This window comes from Falco punctatus (assembly GCF_963210335.1).
Source record: "Falco punctatus genome assembly, chromosome: 4".
NCBI classification, from domain to species: domain Eukaryota; kingdom Metazoa; phylum Chordata; class Aves; order Falconiformes; family Falconidae; genus Falco; species Falco punctatus.
Window position 1 is genome coordinate 13,976,697 of NC_137583.1, and position 21,208 is coordinate 13,997,904.

Here is a 21,208-nt window from a genome sequence, read left to right on the forward strand (position 1 = left end):
GCCAGGGAAGGGCTCACTGGGGTCTCCCTTGGGAGGGGGGTTTCCTACAGGCTCTGGCATGCCCCTGCCCAGGGCAGGATAACCAGAGACAACACAACTCCAGCGGGGTAAAATTCCACGTGTTTCATTTATTTGAGGTGCTATGTCACCTCCTAGGCACTGAGCTACAGGGCACCTCTGTGCTACATCAGACATTGACTGGGTCTACGATGACACAGCACTCACTGCTACACACACGGCACGGACATGCCGTGGCACGGATGGGGCCGGATGGGGCAGTGCAGCCAGCGACGGTCCTGCCACCGCTGCTCCCTCCATGCTGCTGGCCACAGCCCTCCCACCAGGCAGGATTTTGCCCGGGGCTCCACTGCCACAGCGCCGCAGGAGCCAAGAGGGGTTTCCGAAGCATGGCAAGAAACCGTGGCTGCTCCGGCGCTTGGCGTCATGGGACAGCAGCTCCCCAGAGCTGGGTCACCCACACGCACAGATGCTTACACACCCCGTCCCCATCTTCAGGCACTTGGTGCTCAGCTGGGGCTGGTCCCTGGGGCCCTGGTCAGGGTGCCTCGCGCAGGCACAGTGCCTCAACAGCACCGCTGGGACCCTGGGCCACCCCACCAATAATGAAGAGCAGGCTGGGTGCCGGACAGCTGGAGCAGGAGCAGCGGCCGGTGGGCATGGGGGGCAGTGGCTCCCACTTCTTCTGTGAGAGGCTGAACCCTTCCACCGAGTCCAGTGGGCAGGACTGGTTCCCTGTGGGAGACAGAAGGGCATCAGCTCCACCACAGCCCTCCCCAAACCCCAGGATATGCCTTTCCCTCTTCACACATCTCTGATGCCCCAGCAGCAGCCGGTCCCCGAGCCCTGGGCTGCGGGGGCTCTGCGGTCCCAGAGGCAATTAGCAGGGGCACAAGAGGATTAGTGGTGTCCCTGCAGGGAAGGCTACTGGCACTGACGCTGCACTGCTGGCTCTGCCCCCGCATCCATCACCGGCGGATAAGGGAAGGCAGTTCCAGCTGTAGCAGGGCTCAGAAGCAATGCCACGCCACAGGGATCTGGCCAGCACCGCTCACCTTCGCCATCACCTTCTTCTGCCCGGCAGCAGGAGGTCCACCTCAGCCCGGGTGAGCCCAGTGGGGCTGGCAGCACTCACTGCAGGGCTGGAGGTGCCACAGACAGTGCTGGGCTCCCCGGGCAGCCCTCCCCTCTGCATCCCTGCTGCTGAGTGACAGCACTGACCTTTCCTCAGCTCTCTCTGGAGAGGGACGTGGCGCTGCAGCCCGAAGTGGTGGGGCTGAGCCGGTGTGGGCTGTGCAAGCCTGGTATGCTGCATGTGAGCTGGGGAAAGCCTGGCCAGGGGGTGAAAGGGGCAAGTGGCACTGGGGCCAGTATGCGGGGTAGGGCAGTAGTGTCCCCCCAGCACTTGGGGGGCACAGGAGAGATGTGGCTGCAGTTGGTGCTGTAGTACCCCCATGTTTTTGTACAGCCGACCTCCATGCTGTCACACAGGTCACCAATGTGCCACAAGGAAACATGGCTACACGCGTACCCCTGGCATTACCAAGGCCACCCACAGCCACCACTCTTCCTCCCAAGCAGCCAGCCACGAAGTCGGCTCTCTTCTCCCTCATGCGGATGGCACGGCTTGGCTTGCTCCATGCACCTGGGGGTGAGAGGGTGTGAGCATCGCCTGCTGGGCTCCTCTCCGCACACTGAGGCCAGGACACTCCCAGGCTAATGGCTCCCTGGGGCTAGGGACTGCAGGACAGTACTTGCCATGGGTGCAAGGGGCTAACACTCAGGGTCTGGATGACCTGTGTCTGTCAGGCATGGACACCCCTCACCAAGACCTAGGGAGGTATCCTGGACCCACAGAGGATGCTCCCACCCCATCCAGGGACACAGAGCTCACCCTGTGCAGGATCAAACATCTCCACGGTGTTGACGAAGTGGGGACGGGAATAGAAGTTGTGAGGCCCTGGCTGCTGCAGCCCCCCAAGGCTGAAGACGACGCCGTCGGCCATGGCGCAGGCAGCGAAGGCGCGGCGGCTGGGCACGCTGGGGTAGCGTGTCCAGCTCCTCGTCTCCAGGTCAAATGCCTCGAAGGTGGTGACAGGCAGCTTGCCCTGCCGGCCCCCTGTGCACAGATGAGACGCTGCGGCTGCCAGCACCCCGAGCCGGCACCATCGGTGGGCTCAGCACGCAGGATGGGGCCCGCCAGCTGCAGTGCTGGGGTGGGAGGGCAGGACAGAGCCACCCTGGGGTGCACCAGGCCACTCCCTGGTTCGGGGAGGCAGCAAGGGGAGAGGGCAGGGGTGTGGGGGGATGCTCAGCTCGCTCCAGCAGCACCTACCCAGGACGAAGATCTTGTTGCCCTGCAGGAAGGCAGAGGCCCCATAGCAGGGGGTGGGCATGGAGGGCAGGGGCTGCCAGTGGTCCTTTGCCGGCTCGTAGACACGGACCAGCGCCTGGGGAGAGGTGTCCACACCCATTCCCCCCAGTGCATAGACAGCCCCGTCTGCAAAAGAGGCAGTGGTGAGAGTGGGGGGGGGCACAGCAGCACTGCAGGGCTGGGAGCCCCCACCCCATGCCCTCCAGGACAGGCAGCGCAGGTGCTGCCGAGCCCCACAGCCAGCTGCTGCTCCCAGGGTGGCAGGGGACGATTAGTGTGGCCACACCTGAGCCCAGCAGTGCCCTGACCCCGCTGGGACCCTCTCACCCCGCTCTCCACCCCATCCATCAGGCACAGAGCAGAGCATAAGGCCATCAGCTCTAATTATTCTCGGCAGTACCATCTCCCTGGAGACACCATGGCAACACAGCCATGCTGCCAAATCCTGCTCCCATTCCCTGGTGAGGCCAGCACCCCTGCCCACTCCCACCGCTGCCCTGCCATCCCTTCTGCCCTGCCCACACTGCTGCTGCCTAGGGCCACGCCACGGCATCCCCAACCAGGGAACAGACATGGGCACTGCATACGGAGACCAACCCCGGCTCCTGGCATGCAGGCTGCCAGGCTGTGCCAAGGCTCGGAGGCTGCTCAGCAAAGTTTGGGCAGAAATCACAACGTGTTCAACACACAGCACACCGAGTCAGGCTGGAGCAGAGTGCTTGGCCACCCCAGTATGGCTCCCAGCCAGGGCAGCTGGGGAAGGCTCTTGTGCCCACACCACCCAGCCCTGGGCTGCAACAGGGCTGCCGGGCAGGAGCATGACTCTGCCATTAAGTGGCAAGTTCAGCTGCTGGGTGAAAGCTGCATCCCAAGCAGCAGCAGGATGCAAATCCCACCCAAGTGTTCCCCAACCCTGCATCCCCGCTTCTCCAGACAGTAGAAGTACCTGCATCTGAGTCACAGCCCCAGCCCTCACCTCTCTGCACGGCCGAGATGCCCATGGAGGGCTGAGCCAACGCTGCCTTCTTCTCCCACTTGCCCTCATCCACGTGGTAGACCTCAACGGAGGCAAGGGGGCTCTGTGCCGCGTCCACGCCACCCACCACAAAGATCTGCTTTCCCAGGGCGAGGGCAGCGGCACCGGCCCGTGGCGTGGGCAGCGGTGGGAGCGTGGTCCAGTGCTGGGCTGGGAGGTCGAGCACCTCAGCGGTGCCCAGGGCTCGCCCACCAGCCCCGCAGCCGCCCAGCACAAAGAGCTGCCCGTCGCGGTGCGTGGCGCTGCAGTACACGCGCCGTGTGGGCATGGCGGGGAAGGTGGCCCATGTGAAGGCGCCCACGCCTGCCGCCATGGGCCGGCTCAGCCACCCCGGGGGTCCCCGGGCCCTGGCTCTGCTATGACACCCATCCGGCCCGGCTCTGCGCTGGCCTGGCTCTGCCCACCACCTCCTGTGGGGAGAGCACCCAAGTCAGTGCCCAGGTACTCATGGCTCCCACCAGCCCCAGTAAGACAGCTCCCCTCAGCAGTGACAGCCCCTGCTCCCCAAGGCTTCCTGCCTGCACGCCGGGGCTCCCTGCCCTCCAAGGCTCCCTGCTTCCCAGGGCTCCCCGCCTGCCCCCCAGGGCTCCCCGCCTGCCCGCTCCAGGCTCCCACTCCCCGGGGCTCCTGATGCACAGCCTGCACCCACCAGGGCTCATGCATCCCAGGGCTCCCAGCCCGCACCCACTGGGCTTCCCCACCTGCACCCCGGGGCTCCCCACCTGCACCCACTGGGGCTCCCCCACCCTGGGATTCCCCTCCCTGCACCCATCAATGTTCCTGCACCCTGAGGCTCCCTCCCTGCCCCCACTGGGGCTCCTGCACCCCGGGGCTCCTCACCTGCACCCACCAGGGCTCCTGCACCCCACTGGGGCTCCCCATGTGCACCCACTGGGGCTCCCATCCTCTGAGCCCCTGCTCCCCAAGGCTCTCTGCCCGCGCCCACCAGGGCTCCTGCCCCCCGAGGTTCCCGCACCCCGGGCTCCTGCTCGCGGGGGCTCCCGGTGCACAGCCTGCGCCCACCGAGACTGCTGCACCCCGGGGCCCCCTGCCCGCACCCCCCGGGGCTCCCGGGGCACAGCCCGTACCCCCCCGAGGCTCCTGCTCCCGGCGCGCATCCCGCAACCAGCGGACCGCTGCTTTCCGCGGTCCCGCCACACCGCCCGCACCCCCGGGGCTCCCGTCGCAGCCCGCCCCCCCGGACCACCACCGGCAGCGGGGCAGGGACCGCGGCCGCGCTCACCTCTCCGGCCGCCGCTCCGCTCTCCCCGCCGCTCCGCGCCGCCGCCCCGCGCCGGGCCCGCCCGCTGCCGGTGGGGGCGGCGCCGCGCCCGCCCCGGCCCCCCCGCCGGGCCCCGCTCCGCTCCCCTCCGCCCGGTGCTGCCGTGCCCCGGTCCCGTTCACCTCGCCGGGGAGCAGCCGCCCATGGATGAGGGGCTGAAAAAACCCTTCGGTAGCAGCCGGGCCCCTGGCCGCACGCAGGCGGGGCCACCCCAGCACCGGGTCACGGAGCAGAGAAGCCACCGTCCTGCCCTGGAGCGGACCCCTGCCCACCACCACTGCCTGAGCTCGGCCCCCCTCTGAGCACCACCTTGCCAGGGTCTCTCAGCAGCGTCAGGAAGCTGCACACGGGTCCCAAACCCTCTTCTGTCACTTTGTCCCCACTTGGCTGAGCCCTGCAAGTGAACATGCTGAGAAAGGCGCCTTCCACCCACCAGCACAGGCAGGAAACTCACACCAGAAACGAGCTAGAAAGGTTTGCTTTAAAAACAGGCAGGAGTGCCATGGCATTGCTAGCTCTGCTGCGGAGAACACCACGGCGCAGGCAGCACTCGGGCACGCCACCGATAACACTGCGCTCACCCCGGCACCTGCTCTGTACCAGTCACTGGTGCGGGAGTGGGGAGTGTAACACTGCGTGGCTGCTGGCGTTTGGCAGTAGGCACCACGGGCGGCACTGCCTGCGGAGAGGCTCCAGCCAGGCAGGCAGCTCCCCAGTGCCGCCCAGAAAAGGGAAGTAGTTTCCCCCAGGGATCCCATCACAGAAGCTCCCTGGATGCTTGTGCTCGGGCATGGAGGCTCCTGGCAGGACCGAGCAGGCACGTCACACACCAGAGAGGGGACAGCTTGAAGCAGGAGCCCAGCCTGGGACTTTGCCTGCCCGCACCAGGAAGCAGGGAGTATCCCAGTCCAGAGACCCTCAGCCCTGAGAAGTTGCATCACTGTCCATCCTACTGCTGGCTCAGGGTATCCTTCCCTGCACAGGCCAGGTAGCGTTCGTAGTTCTCCTCGCATCTCCTCACGCAGCGCAGGAAATAGTCCTCGTCGGCAATGGCCTCCAGCAGGTCAGTCTGCACCAGGCAAACGTCGTACAGCTCCAAGGTGGGAGCACACCTGGGGCTGCTGCTGCCCTGCTCTGAAAACACCTGCAGGGAGAGAGCAGTCACCGAAGCACTCGCACCCTCTGCGGGCAGCAGTGCCAGGGCTGTGCCCAGCACGAGCACAGAGCCTGGCAGCAGCACGCACACCCTGCGGCACCTTGCCCTGCCCTCCTCCCCAGCCAGGCGCCTACACACTGGTTGTGGGGCAGTGGCAGAGGGCAAGGGCTCCCATCTCTAGCAGTGAAAGGTGAAGTTTCTCCAGATTTCCCCTCCCTCCCAGAAAGTGCTTTTGGTTCCAAACCAGCTTGTCACAAATGTGGCTGGGGCTCCCCTAAGGAACAGGCTGCACCACACAGCTGGAAGAAAATGGCTCTGTGGAGCAGCCAAGCCCCAAAAAACCTCTGCCAACAGCTCTTCCTTTGTTGCACAGGAGGGAACAGGGACTTCACCTTCTGATCTTTACCAGGGATCTGGCAAGATCTGCCTAAGGCCACCTGGCAATCTGTTTCCCTCCCGGCACTGCTCACACAGTCACTGACACCGGGACAGCCCTGCAGAGCTGGTGACACAAGAGAAGGGGAAGCTGGCATCCAGCCTACTGATCCTGACTGCAGGACAGCAAAGTCCCAGCAGCGGGGATGAGTCCTGCCAGTGAGACACTCAGCTGCGACCCAGACCCCAGTGAGATCTGCTGCCACCATAACTTGATGCTGTCTGATCCTTGTGGGGGGAGCCTGGGGGCTGACTGCACAGCTGCTCCAAGACAAGCTGAGCAGCCCAAATGACCAGCCATGCTGGGTACAAATGACAGAAGGAGGAACTCCTTGATTAGGGAAACAGACCGAGGCTGAAATGCAGCAAGTGGAGCTGCATGAGCCACGCTTTGGCTGCTGCAGACATGCAGGCAGCAGCTGCTGTGTGCAGGGGCCTCAGGTTCTCAGCGGAGCAGTCTGCAGTAATTTTCCCTGAATCGGGCGCAGCACAGACCAAAGCCTATTCCTGACAGGTTTGCTCCAGGCAGCAACAACTCCTGCCACCAGCTGCAAATCCACGAGCTGAGAGAGCTTGTATGGAAGGAAATAGCCGACGGGCATCTCATCCCTCACCACTCCCCAGCTGCCTGGCAAACGCTGCTGACCACTCACCGGCTGCCTCATGCTTCCCCCTCCCCGCCACATGGATGGAAACAGGCAGGGGTTCAGGCTTGCCTGTGCATCTGCAGCTCTTGTTCGAGCATTGACAGTTGTCCAACTGCTAGGCGCGTTTCTGTCTGCATAAATGTTCCTTTTCCAAGCATGCTCTGCCACAAACGCTGCCCTTTCAGTTCGGTGCCACAGATGAGCTGCAGCTGCGTGCTGAGGCTGACTGGCCTGCCACCACTGCTGCTGCTGCCGGGAGCGGGGCTGACTCACCCCGGCGGAGCAGAGGTGCTCGGCAGTGAGCACAGGCAGCCAGCACCCGCTGTTCTCTGCTGATGGCCAATCTCACCCTCCCTGTGGGCAGCCCTGTGCATTGCTGCCACCAACACTGGTGGCGTGGGCTGCAGCGACGCCGGGGCTATGCCTCGACCCCCCTTTGCAAACTCATGCTCATGCAGAGGGGGCAAAATGTGCCTGACTTCCCCGGGGACACCCCCTACTGCAGGCAGCTGGCACCGGAGGGACCTTCAGCCGCCTACCTGTGGATGAACAATGGTGTCTGCATCGTCCAGCCGGATGTTGTCATCGATGAATATGTGGTGAACACTGGGATCGTGAGGGTCAATCCACAGGGGCTTCCCACCCTGGGAAGAGAACTGATTCCTGGCCCACCTGAAACAGCAAGCAGGACAAGGAGCAGTCAGGGGAGGGAGAGGGCGACAGGTCTTGGCTAAAGCAGGCCAGGCTGCACTGCGGGCTCAGGGCAACCTCTGAGTCAGGAAAGCAGAACGGAGACCATCCTGTCCCTCTGCCTGCTGCTGCCTCCTGGGAAAGGGGCATTTTGCAGCAAGGTGACAAATCAGGGGGTGTTTTCAGAAAAGCAGAAGGTACAGGGGATGGGGACCTGAGAAAAGCCCCATCAGGCTGTGCACTGGCAAAGTGGGGAACATGTAAGTGACAGGGGCCCCAAGAACGTAAAGACATCAAAACTAAGAGCTATCCCAAACCAGGAGAAGCTTAAAGAGTTACAGGAGAGAAGAAAATGCTCAATTCACTTCCTCAGTGCCTTCTCACCAGTCAAAGTGGTCTTGGAAGCCTCCAATTCCCTGAAAGGAGCTGAAGTAATCATAAAGCTTTCTTCCATCTTCCCGGGTGGCCAGCCGCTCTGCTCCCCTTGTTAGCACCACCTCTCGCTTGCTGCAGCGAATCCGGCCAGGGGTGAGGTCCACAGGGAGCTGCAGGACCACAGAGAGCAGGAGAGCAAAGGTTTCCAGAGTGGACAAGTTGTTTTGTGCTGCACGAAGCAGCAGGGTAGAGACTCCCCACCACTGCAGCGTGGGAGGATGGCACTGGGGAGATGATAAGAGGAGGTGTGGAACCCCCCCAGACAAAAATCAACGCTTTTCCAGGGATGGACAGGAGTGACCTCCTAGCTGCACACTGCCCCTGTTTCTATCTCTATTCCCCATCAACGCTCCAAGGCACTAATGAAGCACCTTCTGGAGCTCATTTGCAGCGTTCTGACCCAGTGCGTTGCTGGGGGCAGCACAGCTGCAATCGGCTCTGAGCCAGGGAGCCCTGTTCTGCTGCAGGAGCCCCATTCTGCTGCAGCAGCCCCTCTCTGGGCAACGGGATGCTCTGTCCAACCCAGGATATCCCAGGAGGAGACCTTTCCTGTGCAGGATCCATATGCACATGTGCTCCCCTGCAGCTAACAGCTGCATCCCAAGATGCCGGCTGGCTTAGCAGGCCAGCTAAGCAGCTCAGGAGCAGCCCAGCGTGGGGAGCTCCGTGCCAGGCCCCCGTGGTGCCACTCACCGCCACATCCCGCAGGGTGGGGAACTGGGGGTGCTGCCCAGCCAGGGCGCAGCTGACGGCCCGGAGGGCACGGGGCAGGTCTGTGCCGAAGGTCCTGAAGATGACAGAGAACACCCTCCCCTCCCGGTGCAGGGTGTCCAGGAGGCGGAAGAAGGCAGGCAGGATCAGGTGGTAGCGCAGGTCCGGTTCCCCCTGCACCGAGAGGACATCGTGCGGCTGGCCCGGCCACTCCAGCAGCCGCAGGTGGCGGGCATGCAGGCTGCTGAAGCACCGGCCCGGGTCCGTCTCGGTGAAGGTGGGGTCCCGGCCGTGGCAGCGGTAGTAGCTGAGGGCACCGGGGCAGGGGGGACCCAGGGAGGGGCGGTCACTTGCCCACTGCCACTCGCCTGCAAGAGAGGAGGGTGCTCAGCCACCGCCACCCGCCCAGACCCCCTGGACCTGGCACCCCCACCCCTCCCAGGCCCTGGCTCCCCCAGCCCCAGCTCCCCCAACACCAGTCCCCCCCGACCCCGGCATCCCCGGTCCCCCAGCCCCAGCCCTCGGCATCCCTGGCCCCAGTCCCCCCAGACTCCGCCATCCCAGTCCCCCCAGCCCCCGGCATCCCTGGCCCCAGTCCCCCCAGACTCCACCATCCCAGGCACCCCAGCCCCCGGCATCCCTGGCCCCAGTCCCCCCAGACTCCACCATCCCAGGCACCCCAGCCCCCAGCCCCCGGCAATCCCGGCTGTGGCTCCCCCAGCGCCAGTCCCAGCCCCCCAGACCCTGGCACCCCCAGGCGCCGGCATCCCCACCTCCTCCCCCGGCCCCAGCCCCCCGAGTCCCAGCCGTCCCAGCCCCCGGCATCTCCGGTACCCCAGACCCCTGCCCTCCCCGATCCCGGCTCCCCAAGGTCCCGGCATCCCCGGCCCCGGCGCTCACCGGCGGCTCCGGCGCGGCCCCAGGTGACGGTGCTGAGGAAGCTGTTGAGCGCCGCCCGCGGGCCCTGCCCCGACACCGCGTCTGCCGCCACCACCGTATTGTTCAGGTCCACGTGCAGCACCAGCCGCCGCCGCCCGGCCCCGCCGTTCATCGCCCCGGAACCGGCCCCGCCACCGGAACCGGCCCCGGCCGCGCCGCCGTTACCTGGAAACGGCGCCGCTTCCGCCGGCCGGCGCCCCCTGCCGGCCCGGGGCTGCGCCACGGGACAACGCGCGCCACCGGCGCCCCTACCGCCGATGCCTCGAGCGCGGCGGGGCGGAGGCGGCGCGGCGGGGGCGCGGCCGGGGCGCACCGGGAGGGGGCGTGACCGAGCCCGCGCCGCCGCTGAGGGCGTGGCCGCGGCCCGCGGAAGGGGGTCGGAAGCGGAAGTGGGCGGTGCGTCCTGCGCTCCCCGGGCGGCCATGTTGGAGCGGCGGTCGTAGGGCAACGGCGGGCGCGGGTCTGGCGGCGGCCGGTAGGTTGGGGCCGGCGATGTCCGGGCCCCGCGCTCCCGGGTGAGGGCGCTGCCGAGCCGCCCGGCGCGGCGGCCCCCGGGCGCTGGAGGCGGAGCCGCGGCGCTGGAGGCCCCGCCCCGGTCCCCGCCCCGGCCCCCGCCCCCCCCCCAAGGCCTGGGAACCGGCGCGGGCCGAGCCGGGGGGGCCCGCACCCGCTGTCTGCACCAGTCACCTCCCCGCAGCCCCTCTGGGAGGGCACCGGCCTCGGGCCGCGCTCCCCGCCCCGGGGCCCGCCCGGCCGGCAGGCCCAGGGCGCCCGGCCAGCGCTCCCGGCGGCCCCTCCTTACCGGGCCGGGCCGAGCCCGGGGCGGGGCGGGGCGTGCGGGGGCAGCGAGGGACGGGGCCGCTGGGGAATGGGCATCCACGCCACCGAGGGGTGGGCCAGGAGGGGAGGCCGAGCCCGGGGGGTGGCGGCCCCCGCCGCGCCCCCCGTGGGTCCCCAAGCCAGCCCCTGGCCCCGCGGGCTGCCCCGGCCCGGCGCACGGGCCCTGCCAGCGGCCGGCTTGGCCCTCGGAGCTCCCGGGGACGCGCAGCGGAGCCCTTCCCTCGAGCGGCCGGGCCCCGGCCTGCGCTGGCATCGCTCGAGCCTGGCGGGGGGGTCCCGCCGCGCGGCGCCTGCCTCCATGCTAGCAGCGCTGAGGGTCTGGGGTCCCTGTGGCACTTTAGCCAGGGTGTGTCCCCCGGTAGTGTGCCAAGTGAGGGAACCTGCTGTGGGGTCGACAGACTTGGGGTGTGCCTGCCTGGGGCCGGCCTTCACCCCTCTGCAACTTGCACTGCACAAAACGAGATCAAGTGGATCGATGCTGAGATGTCCTGTCCCCGATGAGATGTCACAACCTCTTCATTCAACATCAGAATACCCCCAAAGGTGTCCCAGCAATTCCTGGGCATGCTGCAGCCTGAAGACGATCCATTTTGCATCCTGTGGAGTGCGCGGTGTTAATTCGTGCTTCTCTGTTGGTTTCTCTCCTCTACCAGATCAGGATTAAGTTTTACATCCGTACTTGCTTCGCTGCATCTGCTACCGTTTGCTTGTTCTCTGTGGAGGTGACAAATCTCACCACTGGCCAATGATGCTGGCCGCAGCTCTGTCAGAGCACTTCCCTGCCTGCCTCCCCTCCTCCGTGGGAGATCCCCCGCCTGTCACAGAACTGCATTATCCTCCTCCAAATCCCTCTTCTGCTGTGACGTCTGCAGAACACTTGACTGAGATTAGTCTGTCATGTGGAGGCTTTTACCCCCCTGCTGACCTGTGCTTCCCCCTTCTGTGGCTGCTTTTGACTTGTGTTTCTTCCCTGCTTGTGCAGTTGGCGGCGGTACAGGTGCTGCTCTGGGGCTGGCACTCCTGGGCTCTGAGGTTGTGGTGAAACCAAAGTTGTGGGAGGAATGCTGGACGTGAGCAGTTCCTTGCTGTGTCTGCTCAGGCGCTAACTTTTCCGTCAGAGCTTTCTTGCCTGCACACTGCCCTCTGTAATAGTGTCTCTAACACCTTCTGCATTTCCATGAAAAGGATTTTTCACTGAGTCCTCCTTATTATTTTCAGAAGTATCAATGAAGCTAAAGATTTTATAACTTTTCAGTGCAGCATCCAGGTGCAGAGCTGGCAAGGCCACCAGCTTGGCATGAGAGGATCGGAGTTCTCCCGGGTGCATCACAAAGTTCTGCCTGCACTGCTCTTCAGTGTCTGTTTTTCATTTAAAGCAATAATTAGTGCTTTTGTCCCAGGCAGACAGCTGTGTGGTGTCCTGAGCATGATCCCGGTGTTGTCCCTCAGGCCACTGTACACTTGGCCTTGGTGATGTGTGTTTCCTTCATGCTGCCCTGCTTGAATTTCCTGCTTCCTCCTCACTTGGCAGCGAGTGCCCTTGGATCAACACCAGTTTGCTGTGACAGCAAGTTGCAGACCGTTGTTCAAACAAGGGAACAGCAAGGAGTGATGTTGCTTTGCCACAGCATTCAGCTTCAATGAAGCACAACTGATAGCCTCCAGCTCTGCTGTCAGGTCTTCAGGAGGATGCTGCAGTTTTGGCAGGGACTCGGAATCAATTTTGGGGCAGAATCAGTTAGGAAGCTGGAAAATTGAACATGGTGCTGGGATGGATTTGAGGTGCTCAGGCTTCTTAGTGTCGAGATGGCTCAGTTGTGCTGTTCTCAGAGTGTGCATGGGGAGAGGGTTCAATGAAGGGCTGCTTTACCAAGGGAAGATGAGATCTGGTTACCTGAAGTTGGGGCGTGTCAAACTCAGACTGAAAACAAGCTGCAGATTTTACTGAGTTAACCATTGGAACCCTTCATCTTGGGATGGGTTGGATGCAATTGCCTGAAATCTTGTTTAGGTTTGAGGATATTTCTGAGAGGTGTTTTAGTTTTACTTCAGAGAAAATTTAGTGATGGGATTTTCTTGATTATGCTTCTAACTTGGGTTATGGCCAGAATCTGACCCGATGTTTGTGAGTAGCCATGCCTGGGCTCAATGGTTTCAGGTCCCTGCTTAAAAATGCAAGGTGATTTCAGTTGCTGTAAGCTAACTGTCTTCTCTCTTCTTTTGAGGTGTCAAGGGTTGTTTTTACAGTAATTTGGACCTTTTTGAAGTGCCCACTTGCCTAATGCCATGAATATTGCAGTGAACAATGTGGAAGAAAAAGCTGTCCATTCCTGGTCGAGAATTTCCTCTGCGGGACAGAAAGTGCTGGAGGAAGCCCTCCGAGTCTTCAACCCAATGTCCAAGGACCTTTCAGACACAGAGACTCAGCTGGTGGCCTTCATTCAGGGCCTGAAGGAGGAGGGCTACCAGCCCACAATTCTGAGGAGTAAGGATGTGTATGGGTACAGCTCGTGCACAGCAGACATACCAAGCTACACAAAAGAGAGCACTCCTCACAACTGTGCCAAGGCCAGCGACTCTGCTAAGGGTCCAGCCAGAAATGCCGCAGCTGTGGCAAAAGTGTCTGCTTCGCTGAGCAGTGTTTCAGTGAACACTTTGAAAGTCTCTGCTCAGCCCATCTCTAAAGGGGATTCCACAAACCTCCTTCTGAGCTCCCTGAAGCAGACAAGATCTGGCACGTCCAAGGCTGCAGCAGTGGGCTTCCCTACAAGCATGTATCCTGATGTGTATCCAGCCATGAGACTGTCAGTGGTTCTGGAAGCTCTGGTGCCGCTGAAAACTGCCGCGTCCTGTTTGGAGTCCAAGTACACACAAGGGCGTCTTGGAATCTTGCCCTCGGACCTTAAACTCCTCAAGGCTTCGGGTCCACTGAGGCGATTTTCTTCAGGCAAGACCACTAAAATAACAGAAGGTAAGGGGTACAAGCGTTTGATAAAGAAAGCACCGGATTCTTCCACCCTCTCTTTAAAGCTTCTGAAGGGGCCAAAGGGTGGAGTGCTACAGGAGAGCAATGCTTGCAAAGCCTCGGGAGTTCTCAATGGGAGGGTCACGGGCAGCTTGTCCCAGGGCTGCACCACAGCATCGCAGTCCAAGACCCTGAAAATCAGAGGTAAGGAAGCTTTGGTGGGGAAAATAGATTGGAAAGACAGCAGCACTCACCGAGAGAGCGTTGGGCAGAAGAAGAGAAGAGCTGCAGAGGCAAGAGAAGCACCGCAGAGGAAGAAAGCAAATACCATTACTATCCGAAATAAATCACAGCGGGCTCCAAGCACTTTAAGCCTGCTGAAATTCCGGGCCATCAAGGTGGGCAACTCTTCCTCTGATGATGAAGTGAGGAGGAGAGCACAGAAGATTCTTAGGGTCAATCTGTCCCCTGTAATCCGAATTCAGCCCTTGTCCCACTCTCATAGCATCCCCTGAGTTTCTTCACTTTGTCACTTTTTTTTGTAAGTAAGTAAATACGAGCCCGGCACCAGAGTGTGGAGGAGCTTGAGAGCGACTCTGGATCTCTGCTGCCTGGTGATGATGTGTCGACTAACCTGCAGACAGAGCAGCCTGCACTCATGCTGTTTCTGCCTGCCTACCACTGCTATGCAGAACTGACTGCAGAAATACGAAAACCTGTTCAGGAATGCGGGACGGTGACTCTCACCTGCGGCGAGCCGAGCAGGTTGGAGAGCTCGCTTCCCACAGGTGCTCTTCTGAACGTGGCAGGCTGCGCTCTCATGCAGGGAGAGAACATGGGACTTTCTCATGACATTGATGCACTGTGATACTGCTCTTTTTCAAGCTGTACATGTACTGGTTTTATTTTGAGCAAATTTTATAACTTTATTACCTATATATCTATATATCCATATGTGTGCATATGGCCCAGGAACTGTGGGAAGATGCACTTCCTCCATCCATCTGGGATTGGGTTTGATAGCTTTTGTTCCCCCTCCCCTTCAGCCACTCTTTTGTGGCACGGTGCCAGGATTTCTTTGTGATTCAGTGTTGTGACAGTCTGTTCTGGGCTCTCTCGAGAAGTTCACAGGCAGGCGGAGTTATAGTCGCTTGTTTGTCTCCAGAAATGCCAAGCAATTTGGAGAATTACCAGCTGATAGTTGACTATTGTTTCAATCATATTACCTCGGAGTGGGAGTGGAGGAGTGTTACGGGGTTGTTGCCTGCAAGTCCACCTGACGTCTCTAGGTGCCTCCTCTGTTTGTTGGTAGCACAAGCTCTAAACTCGTGGTAGAGGTTTGCCTCCAAAGAGTGATTCCTCTTCAGCACCCGGTGTTGCTCCACTGCAACAATGCAGAACGTGAGCTGTGACCGTTAGAGCTGAAGGGCTGGAGCTGTTAGCAGGAATTGCGTAAAGTGTCCTGCCCGCTGTGTAACTGTTTTGTTGTTTCAGGATGTTTCAGGAGCAGGTCCTAGGTGCCAGTAGAGAAGACGCGGGCTGTGTTTGAATGTATTAGATACATCCTGCTGTCCCAGAGCTCAGCAGGATATCTGAGCCTGAATTAAAGCTGAAAAGCGGAAGAGTTGAGAGGATATTTGCCAGCACTGAAACATAGAGAGGTTCTTTCTGTCAATTTCTGGGGGTGAAGCAGTAGGAGGGGAGGTTGGCACCACGTTGTGACAGGTGACAGCTTTGCTGTGCTGTTCTGGGATGTTGCGAGAAGGTGTGTGGCAGGTGTGAAAGCTCCCGGAGTGCAGGCACTGCCCGTCCCCAGGAGGCACTGCAGAACCAGTGCAGATGGCTGCGTTAGCCTTGCTGGCTGGGGGCATGCTGTCAGATGTGAACACAGACCGTGTGCTGGCGGAGCTCGGGTCTGCGCTTCACGAGGAGGGATCTGCAAGCTCCAGGAGAAACACTGTGTTGGAGCGGTAGGTGCTGCCGCTGTCATCTGGCAGGGACTGTCTCTGATGAGATGATCTGTGTTGGGATAATGCAAAAGCAGGACCTGGTGGCTCGAGGAGAGGAAGCAATGTCAGCTCTACACCGCTGTATGTTCAGATCTCTGCAGCAGTGGGCCAGTAATCTACTCATTCTCTCACCAGCTCAGAATACCAGTTGCCTGACCTAGTAATCTCTGTGGACATTGGCTGAAGGGATGAGCTCCCCTGGGAAGCCACAACTCCCCTGTTTCAGCCCCTCCCTAGCACCTGGCTGGATTTCAGTGCTTTGTAAAAGGGGTCAGCATCTGATCCCCAGCTTGGAGAGGAAAACCGTGGCACAGAGAGGAGAGAGGAGGTTCATGAGAGTGAGAGAGCAGGGAATGGGGTGTCCCATGGCACAACAGGGATTCTCCCCCTTCATCCAGGTAGAGCAAGGCGGAGATTTCCCTTGCTGGGTGATTGCAGGCTCTGAATCACACACTCAGGGTCTGTGCGGTTTTACTGTGCGTATCTGAGTTGCTGTTGGTGATCATAACTTGCAGTGTTTGAGACCGACCTGTGAATGCCGCTCGTTGGCTGCAGAGGAGGAAATATTTTCTTCTGCTTCTGTGTTTTAAAATGCCCTGGCACAGAGTTCCCTGTCCTGATGTGATGCTGGATGAACAGGGATCCTCCATCGCTGTTAACTGGCCAAAAATTGCTTTGTCCCTTTTGTTCCCACTCCTTCAGACCTTTCTCATTCCCACGCTCTCAAATGCCAGGTCTTGAAGTCTTGCACTGGAGTTTCTCTTTTTGGCTGTTTCCTGAGGAGGGCTCTGAACTCCTGCCTGCGCTATTGCTGTCTGACAGCAGCTTCCCTTGTTCCCAGCCCCTTATAAGGGCACCAAGACCTGTCTCTGCAACCTCCTCGAGTGGCGCAGACATCCCAGCTGAGCGCCAGGCTTCTGGTGGGAAAACAACCTGTGCATCAAGGTCTTTTCCAACCTAAATGATTCTGTGATCAACAAGGCTGAGTTTGGGTTGAGGTTGCTCTTCCTCCAGCCTGAGTGGGAAGCTGAGCACCTGAGGCCAGCTTACCAGGCCACATCTCTCCTCTTGTGTTTCTTCCCCCAGCTGCACTGCTGCCTGCCTTCCCACTCTGTCACCTCATGTCTTTCACGGCTTGGGTCTTTGCCAGTCAAGGACTTGGCTTGTACTGTCGCTTAGTATGTCCAGCAAAACATACTGCCTTAGCACTACCATGCCTTTCCCAGCACCGAGCGGAGTTCTGCGAAGGCTTGCTGGCAACGGCTCGCCCAGTGTCCTTCCCAGGCCACCAGCTAAAGGTTTTCTGCTCCACAGGGAGAGAGAAGCGTTAGAAACTCTTCTGTGTCACTGAGGCTCTTGCCAGGGAAGTGAGCACCCTGTAACTCCGTGCTCAAGGGCTTGCCTGTCATCAGTCCAGTTCCTGTCAGCTCTTCTGCACGCCTCTAACAGACCACAGGGCCCCTGACCTACTGGACAGTGCTGGAGCTCAATTCTCTGCTCTCCTGATTTCTCCACTTCTCCCTCCCAGGTGATTTGGGAACTCGGCTGGAAGGATTGCAGCTTGTTATTCACAGAGGGGCTTTACAGCCCCTGATGTCAATGTCGGCAACTGCTGCCTGTCATCCAGTGCTGGCAGACAGGGTGCCTGCAGCCTGGTGGTGGTTTTCTCCACCATCGTTCACCTCGTGGCCGGGTGCAGGTGCTCCTGGTGTCCTGGGCTTTTGACACTCGTGGGCAGGAGGCTATAGAAAGGGCTGTGCTGTAGACGATGCTCTCTGGTGTTTGGGGAAGATGAAGGGCTTGATCAAACCAGACCTGCCTAAGACCTAATGTAACCAGAGATCTCCCTCCAGATGTTGCTTCCAACCCATGTTATCCTGTGACAGCAGAGTAATGCTTGCCTCCCAGGGATCTGTGCAGCAATAACTGGCAGGGCACACAGAAATGCGTTGCCTGGAGTGCTGCGGTCTCTGTTGAGCGTGCTGTATGCAGGTTGTTCAGACCTGTTTCTGTATTAGTCACTTTGAATTCATCCAAGTGCCTAACCTGGCCTATGCTGTTCCTGGGCACCGTGACAGCTGAGCGCTTTGGAGACTCTCTTAGGAATGCTTTTACTGCATGGATCTCTGCCACTGTCACTTCTCAAAATTATTCAGCCAGTGGTCAAAGGGCTGTTCTTCCAACTGATTTTATGGAAATAATTTCTCCTTTTATTCAGCTGCCAAGAAGCAAGAGTTTATGCTTTGCCTCCACCAGACAAGGTCTTTGAGCTTCCTGTGTGCTTCAGATGTCCGTCAGTGAGGTCCATGGGGAGAGCAGCTTGTCCGGCAGGCAGCTGAAGGGGAAGGTGACATCAGATACCAGTTGAAATCACATTGTTAATTGGTGGAAATGTTTTGAAGCTCATGTCCACTGTGATCAGATTTCACCATCTGCCACTACTTTTAGTTGGAGAAGTTCCTGCTTGGCCTCTTCCCGATGAACCGTGTAGCGTGGTGCTGCTGCTTCCAAACTGCATCCCCTCGCAAAGCCAGCTGCCATAGCGATCCTTGTACAGAATTTCTTAAGCACTTTTCTGCAAAATAAGAAGGGATTATTTTGTTACTCCCGTTTTGTAGCCCACTGGTGGTTATTTCAGTGTGAGGAGGAGGTGTGCTCCCTGCAGCGTTGTGACCACTCAGCTGGCTGGATTCTTCTCAGACCAGGCCATCACCCACGTGCCTGCTGCACTCAAGCTCACAGCGCTGGGGGCAGTGGGCTGAGACCCCTCATTGCCTGGTGTTTCCTCACAGAGTTCAGCGAGTCACCAGCTAAGAGCATCGCAGGGAAGTCAGGAGCAGGGCAGCACGGGTAGGTGATGCAGCACATGTGGCTCTGCAGCCCTGCTCTGCAGCTGCCCCTGTTGCGCTGCGTGTCCTCCAGCCCTTCCTCATACACCAGCAGCATTTCTCCACTGGTGGAGCTGGTGGAAGTCCCCTGGCTCCAGCTGTGGCAGGAGGGGCTGGGGGGCTTTGGGTTTTGGGCTTGAGCACAGAATTTGAGCTCTTTCAGTTGTGACTTGTGCTGTGTTTGCAGCCAGACCTTGCCAGCATGTGTGTGTGTGTGTGAGTGCAGCCACTCCAGCTGTTCTTCCCCCTTGGGTCCAAGTTCCCTGTCCTGCCTGGGAGCTGGGCCTTTGGCCACGGCACAAGGGACACATGGGACACAGAGCAGGTTTGTCTCTCAGCTGCAGCTGGACGCTGTGACACGAGCTGGGCAGTTTCCTGGGCAGGAGGGCAGGTTTAGGTGGGAGGATCTTTGTTTCGGTCATGGTTGGCAAGGTTGGTGCTGGGCTCTGTGGAGCACATGCCGCTCAAGCGGGTTTGTTGGTTTGTGTGGGAGTGACAGGTTTTGTTTCAGTCTTCAAAATGGCACTGGCCCGTTTGCTCCTGTGGTCAGGTAGGGACAGCTTTCCAGAAACCAAGGTGGCCTGAGGAGAGGACAGCTGTTCCGGGGCACCTCGCACCTTCTTGATGGTGCTGCAGCCCTTGGCTTTGTGAGCTGGGTGGGCTAGCACCACCCGTGGAGAGGGCAGCAGGGCAGCTTGCTCCCAGGCCTTGTGGTAGGCCTTTGTACTAGAGAGCACCACACTTGGGTTTCCTTCTTCTCACAGCCTGTTCCTGCTGGGAGCTGGGTGCTGTTAGGAAGATGCCAGGTGCCTCGCTGGCTGGTGGAGCAGAGATTTTGTCCTAGAAGGCAGGAGATCCAGCCCTCATCACTAGGTCAGCCCCGAGTGTTGAGTGAACTGTGTCTGTAGGTGTGACACCGCTAGCACTCGCAGCTTGGCCAGCTGCTGCCTCCAAAGCCATGGTGCTGAGTTTGCTTAGGAAGGCTGAGGAGGTCTGCTGATGAAATGAGAAGCTGGGATTTGGGGAAACCAAAGATGCCAGCAGTGCCTGGCCAGCCAGCTTCTGCTTCTGCTGCAGGAGATCTACAAACAGAGGAGCCGGGTCTGTGGCATACCACAGCACTGCCTCCACTCTGTCCCCTGGGCCACAGCACTGCCTCCACTCTGTCCCCTGGGCCATAGCACTGCCTCCGCTCTGTCCCCTGGGCCACAGCACTGCCTCCGCTCTGTCCCCTGGGCCACAGCACTGCCTCCGCTCTGTCCCCTGGGCCACAGCACTGCCTCCGCTCTGTCCCCTGGGCCACAGCACTGCCTCCACTCTGTCCCCTGGGCCATAGCACTGCCTCCACCCTGTCCCCTGGGCCATAGCACTGCCTCCACCCTGTCCCCTGGGCCACAGCACTGCCTCCGCTCTGTCCCCTGGGCCACAGCACTGCCTCCGCTCTGTCCCCTGGGCCATAGCACTGCCTCCGCTCTGTCCCCTGGGCCATAGCACTGCCTCCACTCTGTCCCCTGGGCCCAGCTGACGGAGCCTGTCCTGCCCTGTCTGGCAGCGCTACACAGGCACTGGTGCAGCAGGCTCTGGGGCACAGGTGAGGGATGCCCTGTCAGAGCGGGTGCCCCTCCTAACCCTAACCCTCCATCCTTCATCAGTTGCACAAACCGGCCCTGTTTGGGTGGCCGTGGGGAAGGTCAGCTGCTCCCTGGCTTGCAGAGCCCCCCCATGCATGCGGAGTTGTACCCCTGGATGCCCTTGCAGGGCAGGTAGCACTTCCTATGTGAGCATCTGAAATACCTTCCCCTGTGGGACTATTAGGCTTTGCCCCAGGGAGTCCCTTAAAGGCCTTATTATCATCTGGGACTCTCTCCTTGTTGTCTTAATTAGCCCTTTCTGTTCCTGTTGCTACAGGCAGCCTCTGTGAGAGTCTGGTGATTCCCACAGACAGTCAGGCACACAGTGCTGTTGTAAAAGAGAAGGTGCTGCAAAGCTACCCCCAGAAATACCTCCCCTCCTGCCCCTGCTCCGCCACACTGCCCAGGCCTGGGACGGGACACGACGAGTGTCAGTGTCTGCATTTGTGGTGGGGAAGGCATGGCCGTGTGCTCTTCCTGCCTCCTGGTGCACAACTCCTGAGGAGCAGCATTTCCCGAGCAGAGGCACAGCAGGCGCTCTGAGGGACGGGGGGTTCTGGGTGGGCACTGCCCGACCTCCGCCAACCATCGTCTCTAGGAGAGCCCGTCTCCACGCTGCAGCGTGACTGACCTGCTCCAACTGGGACCGGTGCTGCCGGTTCAGCCGTGGGCATCCCCTGGTGTTTGGGGATGCGGAGCGACAGGTGGGGAGCAGCGACTGCAGCCCGCGGGAGGGCGAGTAACAAACTTTTGTATGGTGAATTTACAACAACTGACCATCTTGTTCTTGAGTGAACTTTTTACTGTTTCATTTGTTTGTGTAGAATGTTTCTGAAGTTATATTAATATTTAATGTTGAATATGAGGCTGGGCTGCTCCACACTCAGTGTTGTATATTTTGGAATGGCATTGTTTAGTGAAAAGACAGCATTAGTATTATTCCAGTCTTCATAGGGAAGGGGATAAAAACCAGACTGTCTTTTTTTTCTTAAATGAAGTGAACTTTTTGTTATGAAGTCCTAGCAGGTGTCCAGCCCTTCAGTAAAATGGTGCTCAGAACCACCCAGCGTGTCCAGCTTTTCTTTGGGCCCCGCCAGACTGCTCCTCCCTGAGCTCCTGCTCCCGGCACCGGCACCGTGTGAGCTCAGCAGA

General features: G+C 60.1%; 3 protein-coding genes across 6 annotated transcripts; 1 reads left to right on the plus strand and 2 right to left on the minus strand.

Annotated features, from left to right (window-relative positions):
• Nucleotides 1-35: 35 nt before the first annotated feature.
• KLHDC8B (kelch domain containing 8B) lies at nt 36-5,008 on the minus strand. 2 transcript variants are annotated; one of them, XM_080385685.1, is made up of 6 exons: nt 4,672-5,008; nt 3,369-3,838; nt 2,354-2,518; nt 1,913-2,137; nt 1,550-1,663; nt 36-753 (listed from the first exon to the last, which is right to left on the minus strand). In XM_080385685.1, the coding sequence occupies exons 2-6, from the start codon at nt 3,739-3,741 to the stop codon at nt 557-559; spliced, it is 1,074 nt and encodes a 357-aa protein (XP_080241811.1). In that variant the 5' UTR covers nt 3,742-3,838; nt 4,672-5,008; the 3' UTR covers nt 36-556. The 2 variants fall into 2 exon arrangements, with proteins under 2 accessions (XP_080241811.1, XP_080241810.1); XM_080385684.1 differs by having other exon boundaries at nt 47-753; nt 1,562-1,663; nt 4,672-4,729.
• A 162-nt stretch (nt 5,009-5,170) lies between these two features.
• Nucleotides 5,171-12,853, minus strand: LOC308063107 (uncharacterized protein). Its single transcript, XM_080385655.1, has 5 exons — nt 9,685-12,853; nt 8,767-9,152; nt 8,023-8,183; nt 7,488-7,620; nt 5,171-5,854 (listed from the first exon to the last, which is right to left on the minus strand). Exons 1-5 carry the CDS (start codon nt 10,814-10,816, stop codon nt 5,660-5,662), a joined length of 2,007 nt encoding a protein of 668 aa, XP_080241781.1. The 5' UTR covers nt 10,817-12,853; the 3' UTR covers nt 5,171-5,659.
• On the plus strand, nt 10,101-21,118 carry CCDC71 (coiled-coil domain containing 71). 3 transcript variants are annotated; one of them, XM_080385681.1, is made up of 3 exons: nt 10,101-10,198; nt 12,789-19,298; nt 20,334-21,118. In XM_080385681.1, exon 2 carries the CDS (start codon nt 12,850-12,852, stop codon nt 14,041-14,043), a length of 1,194 nt encoding a protein of 397 aa, XP_080241807.1. In that variant the 5' UTR covers nt 10,101-10,198; nt 12,789-12,849; the 3' UTR covers nt 14,044-19,298; nt 20,334-21,118. The 3 variants fall into 3 exon arrangements, with proteins under 3 accessions (XP_080241807.1, XP_080241808.1, XP_080241809.1); XM_080385682.1 differs by having other exon boundaries at nt 12,789-18,750; XM_080385683.1 differs by lacking the exon at nt 20,334-21,118 and having other exon boundaries at nt 12,789-13,534; nt 18,330-19,708.
• Nucleotides 21,119-21,208: the final 90 nt, after the last annotated feature.